Below are 12,095 nucleotides of genomic sequence, written 5' to 3'. Positions count from 1 at the left end.
ACGTGAAACGCTATCATACAGATTTACTGAGGATGAAAGATGTAAAAGACACCAAATAAAAATGTTAAACAGTCAAGCGCCCTATCAGTGTCAAAATCTGAAAGAAAATGTATCATTCTTTCTTTCCTGTTCTAAATGATCACAGCGCCGGGCGCCTGGCGGGCTCAGTCGGTTAAGCGTCCCACTTCAACTCAGCTCATGATCTCACAGCTAATGGGTTCAAGCCCCACGTCAGGCTCTGTGCTGACAGCTGGGAGCCTGCTTCAGATTCTGCGTCTCCCTCTCTCTCTCTGCTCCTCCCCCACTCACACTCTGTCTCTCTCTCTCTCTCAAAAAATAAGTAATAGAAACATTTTAAAAATTAAAAAATAAATGATCACAGTGCATTTTCACTAACAGGAATTTAAATGTCACCAAAAGCTCTTGGTCCTGGTTTTACAATATGAAACTGAAGATCACTAATATGTCATTTCCTCTCTTACGAGTGCAGTCACAGGTGCGTAACCCGTGGTCCACCAGTCCTTGAACACAAAACTCTACCAAGATGTGATGTGGTCGAAACCCAACTATTTTCTCTTCAAGTATAAGCCACCTGTGAATACCCACCACAGCGCATTTCTGAAAAATCACTCCATCCTCAGCAGTTCCTTGAACTCCCCTGGAGATGTCTCTGTACTGCAATAAAACATGGAAATTATCAGAAAATGAAAACCACTACACGTATTTAATAAAAAGTACAAGATGCAAAAAAATCACCAATAAGTAAACAAATAAACAAATGCATTAAACAATGTACAAGATGCACTTTTAAAAGAGGGGTAGAGGATTGCTTCTGCGAGGCTGATAACGTCCTTAAGTGATCTTGAAGGTTTTTTAACTTTTTTTTTACATTTATTTATTTTGAGAGAGACAAAGAGAGCAGAGGAGGCACAGGGAGAGAGGAAAAGAAAGAATCCCAAGCGGACTTAGCTCTCAGCACAGAGCCTGACGCGGGGCTCGAACGCACGAACCGTGAGATCATGACCTGAGCCAAAGTTGAATGTGTAACTGACTGAGCCACCCAGACGCCCTTTGGAGATTTTGTAAAGTGTTAAAAAGTCTTTAAAAGTGGATTCCTCCTGGGCACCAGCTGACGGGGTCCACCAGCCGCACACAGCAGGGGCCCAGCGAGCTTGGATCACGGAGCGCCCGGGCAGCCTCTGTGAGCTGCTCCACTGTCCACACAGAGGATCCACCCAGCTCGGGCCTCCTCAGCCCGCTGTGGCTCCCCTGGGAATCCCCGAAGGAAAGCCAGAGCCTGCCCCCCAGATGCCCCCCATAATCACAACCGATATCTGTCTATGTCTGCCCCTGTCATATCCCCCCGAACCCAGGGCACATCCTTTACACAGAACCAGACTCTGACCTCACTCACTGGGAAGCTTCTCTGGGCCACCCCCGCCCTCTGCCCCGCCCCCCTATTTCCTGCAGTGGGGCCACCATGTGCAAACCACAGCACCCCACGGTGATGCCAATGATCAGAACAGTGGCCGTTACTTCCCAAGCCCGGCCACAAGCCGGTCCCCACATCGGTTCTACCTCTCCCGTTTTACAGATGAGGACACTAAGGCTCAGAAGGTTGGCTCACTTGGCCCGGGTCCCATGGCAGGAAGCTTGGCCTCTAGCCCGGCTCTGTGACCCCACATCCTGCACTTCCACACGTGCAGCCCTTCTCTCTGTGCAGAGACAAGGACGTAGAGAAGGGAAGTCACGTCCCTGAGAAGGTGTCGCATCAGCCCAGCATCAGCCCAACCAGGCCCCCGACCCCAGGTGAGCTCTCCGTCCACCCCTCCCCCGATGACTTTGACCTTCACGAGCCTGAGAGCCGGCACCTGGCTTTCTGTTCTTCTGACCCTCCGACAGCATGGCTAGTCACGGCTTTTGCGCACACACACGCAGGAGGGGTGAGAGCACAGACATGTGACAAGGAGAGGCCACGAGTCCTCTGTTCCTAGTGACAGAGACCCCAAAGAACAATGACTACCACTGTCAGGAGTCGTGTGGTGGCCCCCCAAAAAGAGAGGTCTGCATCCTGACCCCTGGAACCAGCGAATGTGACCTTCATTAGAAAAGGGATCTCTGAAGATGTAATTAAGGATCATAACAAGATCCTTCTATTCTAAATTTAGGTGGACTGGGTTTAGGTGGCCCGAGATCCAATGACAGGTGTCCTTATGAGCAAAAGGAAAAGAAAAAACACAGAAGGCAGGCCGTGTGAAGGTGGAAACAGTGCTATCTCGCAGTTTATGCGTCAATTTGGCCGCGACACCCAGATTTTTAGTCAAACACATCCAGATGTGTCTGTGAAGGCACTTTGCTTCATGTGAGATGAGCATTTAAATCCGTGGCCTGTGAATAAAGCAGAGGATCCTGCAGAATGTGGGTGGGCCTCACCCAATCAGTTGAGGAATTAACAAGAAAGACCGACTGCCCGTGAGGAGGAGGGAGTACACACAGACACACAGTTCTTATTGATTCTGATTTTCTGGAGAATCTCAATGTAGAGATTGAAGTGATGTGGCCAGAAGCCAAAGAAGCTACCAGAAGGTGGAAAAGGCAAGAAAGGATTCCCCTGCATCCTTTAGAGGGTGCATGGCTCTTGTCCACTCCTTGATGTTGGGCTTCTAGCCTCGAGAAGAGTGACAGAATAAATCTGTTTTAAGCTACTGGGTTTGGCAGCTCTAAGAAACGAATTCAAAACTTAGCAGGGGGCTGAGAAGCGAGCTCAGTGGCCCTCACACCATCTTAGGTCATGAAATTATAAGTAAAAGGCAGCCCGGGTGCCTGGGTGGCCCAGTCGGTTAAGCATCCAACTCTTGATTTAGGCTCGGGTCATGAACTCGCAGCCGCTGGATCAAGCCCCGTGTTGGGCTCTGCACTTGAATGTGGGGGCTACTTGAGACTCTCTCTCTCTCTCTGCCCCTCTCCACCCCTCAAAATAAATAACTTAAAAAAAAAAAAAGGGCAGTCCTATGTGAGGCAACAAACAAAACAGAATGGGAAATCACAGCAGTGGGGTGCCTGGGTGGCTCACGCTCAGGTCATGATTTCAGAGTTCGTAAGTTCAAGCCCCATGCCGGGCTCTGTGCTGACAGCTCAGAGCCTGGAGCTGCTTCAGATTCTCTGTCTCCCTCTGTCTCTTGCCCTCCCCCACTGGTGTGCTCTCGCTCTCTCTCCCTCTCAAAAACGGATAAACATTTAAAAGAAAAAACACAAACACAACAGCAGTGCGTGGCGCCGCGGTGAAGGGCAGGGTCTCCGAATCCTGGTTCCGCACTTCACCTGCGGGACCCCGAACACGTTTTGTAATCTCTCTCATCCTGCTCCCTAAACAGCACCTGTTTATAGAACTCGTAATGAGGCTCTGACAAGATGATGCACAGAAACTGCTAAGGCCAGGGCCTGGCGCAGTCAACACTTGTTAAATGCTCGCCATTGCGGTAGGTAGCAGCGTGCTTACGAGAGCCGGCCTCGAATGGGTCCCACGGAAGCAGGACCAGAGCCCCACTTCAGAACCAGCAGCCCACTGCTCGGATCCAAACCTCCGATTCATCTCAAATACTAGACGTTGTACCTCAGAAAAAAGCTCTTAGGAATAATACCTGTACTTAGTGGAAGGGAAGGACCAGGCTTTTCTGCAGAACCAAAGTCTGCGGCGTTTTATACACAGTTGGCCCCAGACTGGGTTCTTTCCAACTTCTGATTCTTTCTGTCGAAGCACCGAACGCATGACTTACCAGGCGCTGAGTTATAGGAGACTCTCTTTTAGACAAAGCCTTCTTGGGCCCCGAGGGGGTGAAAGCAAACGTGGGTGGGGTCCAGGGCCCAGGAGAGGCTGCGGAAGCCGCGAGTGCGTTAAAGACCTCACTTTTCCTGCTGAATTTCCTTCTCAACGGTGCTCCCCCTGCAAAACAGCAGTGCATGTGCAGGACGTAATGCAGGAGGCGTTAAGACATAGGGATAGACCCGGGGGGCAGACCGCGTGTGTGCGGAAGGCGCTGGCTGAGAGGGGCTTGCTGAAATTGAGTAAGTGAATGAATGAACAAATGAATGACTTATACTCTTTCCCAGGGATACGAGACATGCCCACTGAGGGGCTATCGAGCCTAAAGAGAGCGTTTCTCAAAGTTCATGCAGCTTATGGTGGATGTGTGCTAATATGTACATTCCCGGGCTCCCCACCCCCACCCCAGACTATAGAATCAGACCACCAGGCAAGGGAGGTGCCCACACATGGCATCGGACAGCCCTGGGTCCGAATCCTGCCTCTGTCACTCACCAGCTGTGTCCTTGGGGAAGTCATCTAACCTCCCCGTGCCTCAGTTTCCCTAACTCTACAGAGGACAGGAGAGTAAGTCTCAGCTCACTGGGTCCTTCTGAGGACCCGTCTGCTGCAGAAGGGGCCCTCGCTGAGCACCACTGATGGTGGCCCTGAGGAGGATGGGCCACTGCCTGCCGAGCCCCCCAACATGGAACAGGTCCCTCCAGAATTCGTTCCGTGTCAATGACTGTTGAAAACTTAGGAGCACCACGAGTAATATAAGTGTCTCTCAGAACATCTTGGCGGGGCTGTAAGGAGTGGGTGCTGATTGCCTATGTGGCCCCGGAACCCTCTGAGCCTCAGTTTCCCTCACCTGAGGATGTGGCTAAAATATCCCCGAGAAGAGGCTGACTACGGAGCAAAGGAAACGACATGCAGAACGTGAACACGCTCAGAGTAACCAGGGCTCGACGCCAGAACCTCAAATGTCTGCGGAAGTGCGCGTTTTCAACGTTTACCTTCTATCCAGTCACAAACCGGATTCTGATTAAGAATGAATTTCCCTCTCGGTCTTCCTTACAGTATACTGACGGCACGATCTTCTACACGTGCTTTTGAAAACTTTTATAATTTCAAAATACACATTGGAATAAATAAGCATGTGAATTTAAAAAATGGTGTGGAATTAGATCCTGGATAAAATGAGTCCCTTTCTTCCTGGACGGTGTCTGTGGTTGAGTCAGGTCACGAAGTTGGAACAGGGTTGAAGGTGAGCATTGAGGCCTCGCCAGGTAAGCGAGCGGGCGCCTTGCCAGGCCAGCTGCTGACTCAGGTCGGAGTAAATCACACAGGTGCTAGTGGGACTGGACGCCCGTCTCTGGACCCTTACCCAGCTCCTCGGGCTAAGGGACACACACTTTCTCGGCAGACTTGCTGGACATAAAATCTTAGGCCACTCTCGGCTTTACCTCTGGTGCACCTGCTTACGCCCCCCCGGGCCCTCAGAAGGTCCAGCCAGAAGACTATCCACCCAGCACATCATCGCTCCGTGGCCTCCCCCTTCTTGCCACCAATCTGTGCCATCTGTGCAGTTCTTGGGTGGCACCCTCACTCTCCTGCCTCTGGATGCCATACGGCTGGAAGCCCCTCCTTCCATCCCCTTGTTCTGCTGAACTGTCACTTCTCAGGACCTTGCTAAGGAGCACCTCCTCCAGGAAGCCCTCCCTGAAGCCCCTCCCAGGGACCTTACTTCTCCATCCCTTGCTCTTAATGCAGTCAGAGTAGTAGCCGTGCTCCCTCTTGCCAACAGGTTTGCATCGTCAACAAATAAAAGGTTCTCTACCATTGCAGTGACATCATCTCAATCTATTTTTTTTAAATGTTTTATTTCTAGGAGAGAGAGAGGGAGACAGTGTGAGCAGGGGAGGGTCAGAGAGAGAGGGAGTCACAGACTCTGAAACAGGCTCCAGGCTCTGAGCTGGCAGTCAGCACAGAGCCCGACGCGGGGCTCGAACCCACAAACCGCGAGATCATGACCTGAGCGAAAGTCGGACGCTTAACCGACTAAGCCACCCAGGCGCCCCCATCTCAATCTATTTTACTCAAACTCCAGGACTCCGGCTGGAAAGAGGGTTTGGTCAGCGAGGCCCCTCCTCTACTCAGGAAGCACCCTGCTCAGTCTGCGCACACAAGCAGGGCCACCGTGGCCCCGCCCATCCAAGTTCCCAGGAGGCAGAAGGAGGCACGGAACATGGAAGGGTCCGTCCCCAGCCCCAGTGACGGGGTCAGGGCCAGACACAGGACCCAGGCTCAGCCCATTGGTCGCCCCTGGACCTTGGCAAGCTACTGGGAAGTCTCTGCTGCGGAAGGGCCGGCTGTACGGCTCCCCAAAGGCTCCGAGGGGGAAGCAGGGCTGAGATGAAAGACGCAGCCCAGGGGCGCCCAGAGCTCCTTGATCTGGCCACGTCCCGGCCTTACAAGGCCAGCAAATTCTGTTTTGCGTAGGTGAGTTTCAGCTCAATTTCTGTCTCCTGATGTGGTAGGCTGACAAATGACGCCCGAAGGTGCCCGGGAGCTGGTCCGGGGGACCAGTAAATAAATATGTCAGGCTATATGCAGCAGGGACTTCTCCCATGTGATTAAATCAAGAGCCCTGAGATGAGGAAATCATCTGGACTAGCAGGTGGTCGTAAACGTAACGACCAGGTGTCCTTCTGATAAGGAGGCAGAGAGAGAGCTGACCGGCAGAAGAGGCGAAGGCCACAGGACCACTGAGGCAAGATGCTGGCCTGCTGGCTCTGAGACGGAGGAAGGGGCCAGGACCCGTGGAATGCCCGGAGCACAGCTAGAGAGGCTGGAAAAGGAACAAACGCTCTCCCTGGAGCCTCGGAGGAAGTGCGACACCTTGACCTCAGCCAGCTAAACGGATTCTGAACTTCTGCCCTCCAGAACTCCGAGAGAATAAATCTGTGCTGGTTTTAAGCCATGACGTTTGGGGTGATTTGTTACTGCAGCCGCAGGAAACTCATACACCTGGCTAATATGCACCTTCTGTATTCAATCAGACTCCCTCGGGGGAGAATCCAGACAGGACACCTGCCCCTGAGCCCTGCTCTGTGTCTGGAGCTCCGCCAGCGGCTGGAGGGGACAACACGCTGCCCTTGCCCCGTCAGGTCAGCAGATAATGTAACATATTTGCCCAAGGTGGGCGGGTCAGTGGAATGTGAGGCAAGTGGGGGCAAGACAGGTGCGATTTAATTCTCTTTCAGGGTCGAAGCAATGAAAAAAATCAAACAAAAGACAAACTTACCGGTCTTAACGTGAGAGCTTTCCACGCTGGGCCAAATCAAATGGGGCAAGTCCTAAAAAATTCCAAAGGCCAAAGTCACTAACCGAAGACCCTACTTGTAAGAAGTGATCAAGAGTCATTTTCGTAAGTGGCTCATACAGAGATGAGTTGAGCTTTTACCTGGAAATCTGAAATACATTTTTCTAGCTCAACCACTTCCACCGTGAGTACGGGATTACCTTCTCTTTCCCCCAGAGACCATCATCTCAGTCACGACTGCATTTTGGGAAGCTGTCCAGAATGTAGCACCGTGTGGTCAAAATGTCAATGTACTCAGACAGACCTGAGTTCGAATCCCAGCTCTGCCTTTCACTAACCCCGTGACACCGGTTGAAACTCCAGCCTCTGAATTCCCACCATCTTGCCAGTGCCTATGCAGTTCCTCTGGAGTGGCTCATAAAATACTAGATAAAGAGACCAGAGAACTGGATTCTGGCTAGAACCATCGAGGTGCTGTGCATCCTTAGCCAAGTGGCTCAGTCTCTCTGAGCCTCAGAGCCTCCTCTAAGAAGTGAATATCTCAAAGCCTCCCCCAACCTGTTTCACCTTGCTCAGTGATGAAACCTGCCCACAGACGGCCCAGCTAACTCTCTCACCCCACCTCTATAAAACAGCGGGCCCTGGAAAGGCCCAGACCTTTCTCCTGTAAATGAATAAAAATAAAGCTGCCCTGGGTTGAGCCTATGAAATGGGCTGGGTCCCATGCTGTACACTCAAGGGAGTTAGACGATCGGTCTTCGTAATAGTGAAATGAGTGCCGTTCTCATTTTCCAGTAAAATCCCCAGACTCGGGTAACTGCATCACTCCCTGCAGCTCCCACAGGGAAGAAGTGCTGGGAACTCGCTCTGAGCCCCTACAGCCCAGCTCTGAATGTGCTGTGCTGAGGGGGAAAGGCTGTGCACAGGCAGGGAAGGCCATGAGAGCTGAGAGGGGAACCCGGGCTGGCTGGGGGCCTGGCCTGAAGGCCAGTTCCCGTGGCGGCTGTTGAGACGGCCCTCAGCTGCGCAGGACGCCACGGGATTGAGAGGGAACTGCGTGGCCACGGTCTCTGCCTGCCTGGATGGCTTTCCCAGCATCCTTGCTTGTGGTCACATGAGCCCGTCCCCTTGGCCACTGAAGGCCACGTGTTTCAGACAAAGTCCATGCAGGCCCCCAGGAGCCCAGGACCCTGCACAGCCCTTTGGGGGATGACAGAAGCCAGCTCTCCTGGCTGCACGAAGGCCGGTCTGCAGGGCTGGAATGTGACGTCCACCCGTGGAGGGGTGAGGAGGGAGCAAAGGGGAACACAGAGAGGGGTGAGGACACAGCCAGAAGGTAGAAAACAAGTCAGACCCAGTCAGCTTTGCAGGAGACCCGCCCTTGAGCCCTTCCTGCCTTACCCCAAGGCAACCTTACAGCATCACATGCACCAGAAAGCCCCCTCTTCCCCTAACCCCCACAAAGACACGGGTGTCTCCTCTCTCTCCGCCCCCATCGGGTCCGTGTGCAGCGTGTCCCCCTCCTCTAGGCTCTGTGGGTACAAGCAGTCTCCTCCTCTCTCACGTGCTATTCCTATTCCGTGTCCACACCTGACCCATCGCCAAAAAAAAAAACCCAGTTTAAGAAATAACACAGAGCCTGGGTGGCTCAGTGGGTTAAGTGTTAACTCTTGATTTCAGCTCAGGTCATGATCTCACAGTTTTGGGGATTGAGCCCAGCACTGGGCTCTGTGCTGCTTGGGATTCTCTCTCCCTGTCTCCCTGCCCCTCCTCCACTCTTTCTCTATCCCAAAATAAATAAATAAGCTTAGAAAAAAGAAAACACAACACATAGGGGAACACCCAAAACGACTAAGAGAAGGATGGGGGTTAGATACTGGTACCTGCGTGTTCACAGGATCACACTGAGGTACCCCACACCCATGTTCACGGGATTGCAGTGTGATACCCGCCTGCGCACGTGTTCACAGGACTGTGGTGAGGTGCCCTGTGCCTGCATTTTCATGAGATCGCAGTGAGGTACCCGGTGCACTCGTGTTCACGGGATTGCAGAGAAGTGCCCGGTGTGCACATGTTCATGGGATGGCAGTGAGGTGCCCCATGTGCACGTGTTCACAGTGCATTAGTCGCAATAATCAAAATGTGGAAACAGACCAAGTGTCCGTGGGCAGATCAGTGGACAAGCACAATATGGTCCATCCCGAAGATGGGATGTTTTTCAGCCCTAAAAGGGGAGGACATTCTGACACCTGCTACCACGTGGACGACCTCTCACAACATTGTGCCGGGAGAAATGAGCCGGCCACAAAAAGACAAACACCGACTGCACTTGCAGGAAGCCTCTGGAGTGGTCAGCTTCACAGAGACGGAAAGAAGGGTGGTGGGTGCTAGGGGCTGGGGGAGGGAGGCCAGGGGAGTTAGCGTTTCTCGGGGACAGAGTTTCAGCTTTGCCGAGAGGAAGTGTTCCGGAGATGACGCATGGTGGCCGCACAGTGTCGTCACTGTGCTTAACGCCAGCAAGCCGGGTGCTGGGCAGTGGTTAAAACAGTGATTTCGGTTGTGTGTATTTCAGCACAATTACCAATAAAAATAAATGAATAACTCAATAGAGCAGATCTGTGACCTACAAAGAACATTAAGATTCAAGAGAAATCACTGGATTGCAAAACTATAATGTGATTCCTTTTAATAAAAATGGATTTCTAGGGGCACCTGGGTGGCTCAGTCAGTTAAGCGTCTGACTTTGGCTCAGGTCATGATCTCACAGTTTGTGGGTTCGAGCCCCGTGTCAGGCTCTGTGCTGACATCTCAGAGCCTGGAGCCTGCTTCAGATTCTGTCTCTCCCTCTCTCTGTCCCTCCCCTGCTGCTCATGCTCTCTCTCTCTCCTCTCTCTCAGAAATTTAAAAACAAAAAACATTAAAAAATGGATTTCTATGCTTTACATACATTATTCTGTATCTAATCACTGTGTTTACATGTTCATTTTAATATGTATTTGTTTACATATAGCTATGTTTATCTGTACATACATTTACTTCTATGTTTAACAAGTTTAAAGCATACATAGATATTTAATAACATAGTTCACCCTTATCATATATTTAATACACTTAACAATATGCTACATAACGTATCATGACCACATGTTATTATGTTGAGAAGTCTAGAAAGAGGTGCTGAAGTGTCAGCGTTGGCGGCTTGGGGAAAGGAGTGGTGCCCCTGCGGGCAGGGGAGGGGGCCCCTTCTCTCCACACCATCCGTGTTGTTTCATCCCCTACAACTAGAGCCACACCTCCATGAGTCACTACAACAACAACATAACAGTGACTGAGCAATGGAGGCCACGCTACGGAGCTGCCCTGTACACCTGTTCTTTTGGGGTCTTCCGGGTCCCTCACACCCAACATGAATACTGTCCCCAAAGTCTCCTTGGACAGGAGTATGTGGCCAGCATGGCCACCAGATCATAAAGCGCCTTCCCCCAGGCAGAAGGAGGTACCTCTGCCCCAAGCATCCTTCCGTCTGCCAGACGCTGTTATGGTGCACCAACCAGTGTGGACGGAGTGAGTCTTTACCGCCATCCGGCAGGGAAAACATCTCATGGTAACAACACAGATCCAGGCTGCACATGGGGACCTCCTCCTAACGAGTCCGATATAGGAGGAAGGGTAATTTCACAGTGAGAAACCTGGCCAACGCTACTCCAGCCAGGAGGCCAAGGTCAATACCAACAGCGATAAACCCTGTTTACAGTAGGCACCCAGACAAACCCCGGGGGGTGGGGGGCGGCACCCTATGAAACAACTGACCCTCAAAACTGCCAGGTTCATCAAAAAAGAGAAAGTCTGAGATGCCTACACAACCAAGGGAAGCCTAAGGAGACAAGATGACTGAACTATGATGACCTGGGTGCGATCCTGGACAGAAAAAGGGCATTAGGTTAAAAAAATAAAAGTTCAGGCAGTCTGAATAAACCAAGGACTTTAATAATAATATTAATAACACGAGTCCGTTAGCTACAACAACTGTACCATACTAAGGTACGACGTTAGCAACAGGGAAAACCAGATGTGGGGCCGTGGCAGATATATATGAACTTTCTGCACGACACGCTCAATTTTTCTAAAATCTAAAGCTGTTCTAAAACGGGAAGGCTGTGAACTTACACCACATATATCCACGAGGTCTCTGGCGTGCACCCAACACCCACACACCGGGACGTGGGTACAACCCCTGGGTCCTGGGCTCCACCCATCCTCTCAGCCAGCATTTGCTGCACGGCCGGCCGCGCGCGAGGCACCGCCAGGTGAGCAGAGCAGACCTGGCCCCTGACCTCACCGAGGGGTGATGTCTCTTTACCGACACACTTCCACTTGAAGGGGGCAATGCTACTTTGTTCCAAGGGGGCGAACAACCCACGAAAGCCCTTGGGAACCCCAGGTGCTGGGAGCCCTTGGCCATGGGTCCAGGGATCTCCCTGGTTTCTGCGTATCGCCAGCCTGGAGGGAGCCTCTCCCGGGGCTCCATGGCCACACGAAGCAGGCTGCTTTCGGGGACACCATACTCAGGCACCAGCCGATACCCCCTTTTGATACCCAGCCTTCACCTCCCTGGCTATCCCTCCCTCCAAAATGGCAGCCCCTGAGAAGGTCACCATGACCTCTACAGGGCTGTTAAGTATCTAGTTGCGCATCCTCACTGCACACAACTCACCAGCAGCATCCGATCTGGGACTGTATTAGCATCCCGTTGCTGCTGTAGCAGCCACCATGAACTTAACAGCTTAAAGCAACACACACTTATTACTTTACACTTCTGGAGGCCAGAAGTCTGACACGAGCCTCAACAGGCTAAAATCCAAGTGTGCGCAGGGCTACCTATTTTTTCTGGAGGCTCTAAGGGAAAGTCCATTTCTTGGCCTTCTCTGGCTTCCGGAGACCACCCACGTGCCTTAGATCAGGGCCCCT

General features: G+C 52.0%; 1 protein-coding gene across 1 annotated transcript in view; it reads right to left on the bottom strand.

Annotated features, from left to right (window-relative positions):
* EVC2 (EvC ciliary complex subunit 2) overlaps window positions 1-12,095 on the bottom strand; it is a 139,905-nt gene that overhangs the window by 124,562 nt on the left and 3,248 nt on the right. Inside the window, exons 2-4 of the mRNA XM_039232157.1 lie at window positions 7,110-7,161; window positions 3,777-3,943; window positions 607-675 (exon numbers count right to left, since the gene is read on the bottom strand). Of these exons, the coding sequence (XP_039088088.1) occupies window positions 607-675; window positions 3,777-3,943; window positions 7,110-7,161 (288 nt within the window). The remainder of the gene's footprint in view (window positions 1-606; window positions 676-3,776; window positions 3,944-7,109; window positions 7,162-12,095) is intronic.

Source organism: Hyaena hyaena, unplaced genomic scaffold (genome assembly GCF_003009895.1).
Source record: "Hyaena hyaena isolate Hyena2069 unplaced genomic scaffold, ASM300989v1 scaffold_63, whole genome shotgun sequence".
Lineage (NCBI taxonomy): Eukaryota > Metazoa > Chordata > Mammalia > Carnivora > Hyaenidae > Hyaena > Hyaena hyaena.
Note: the sequence above shows the minus strand (reverse complement) of the source record. Positions and strands in the feature narration are given on the sequence as shown.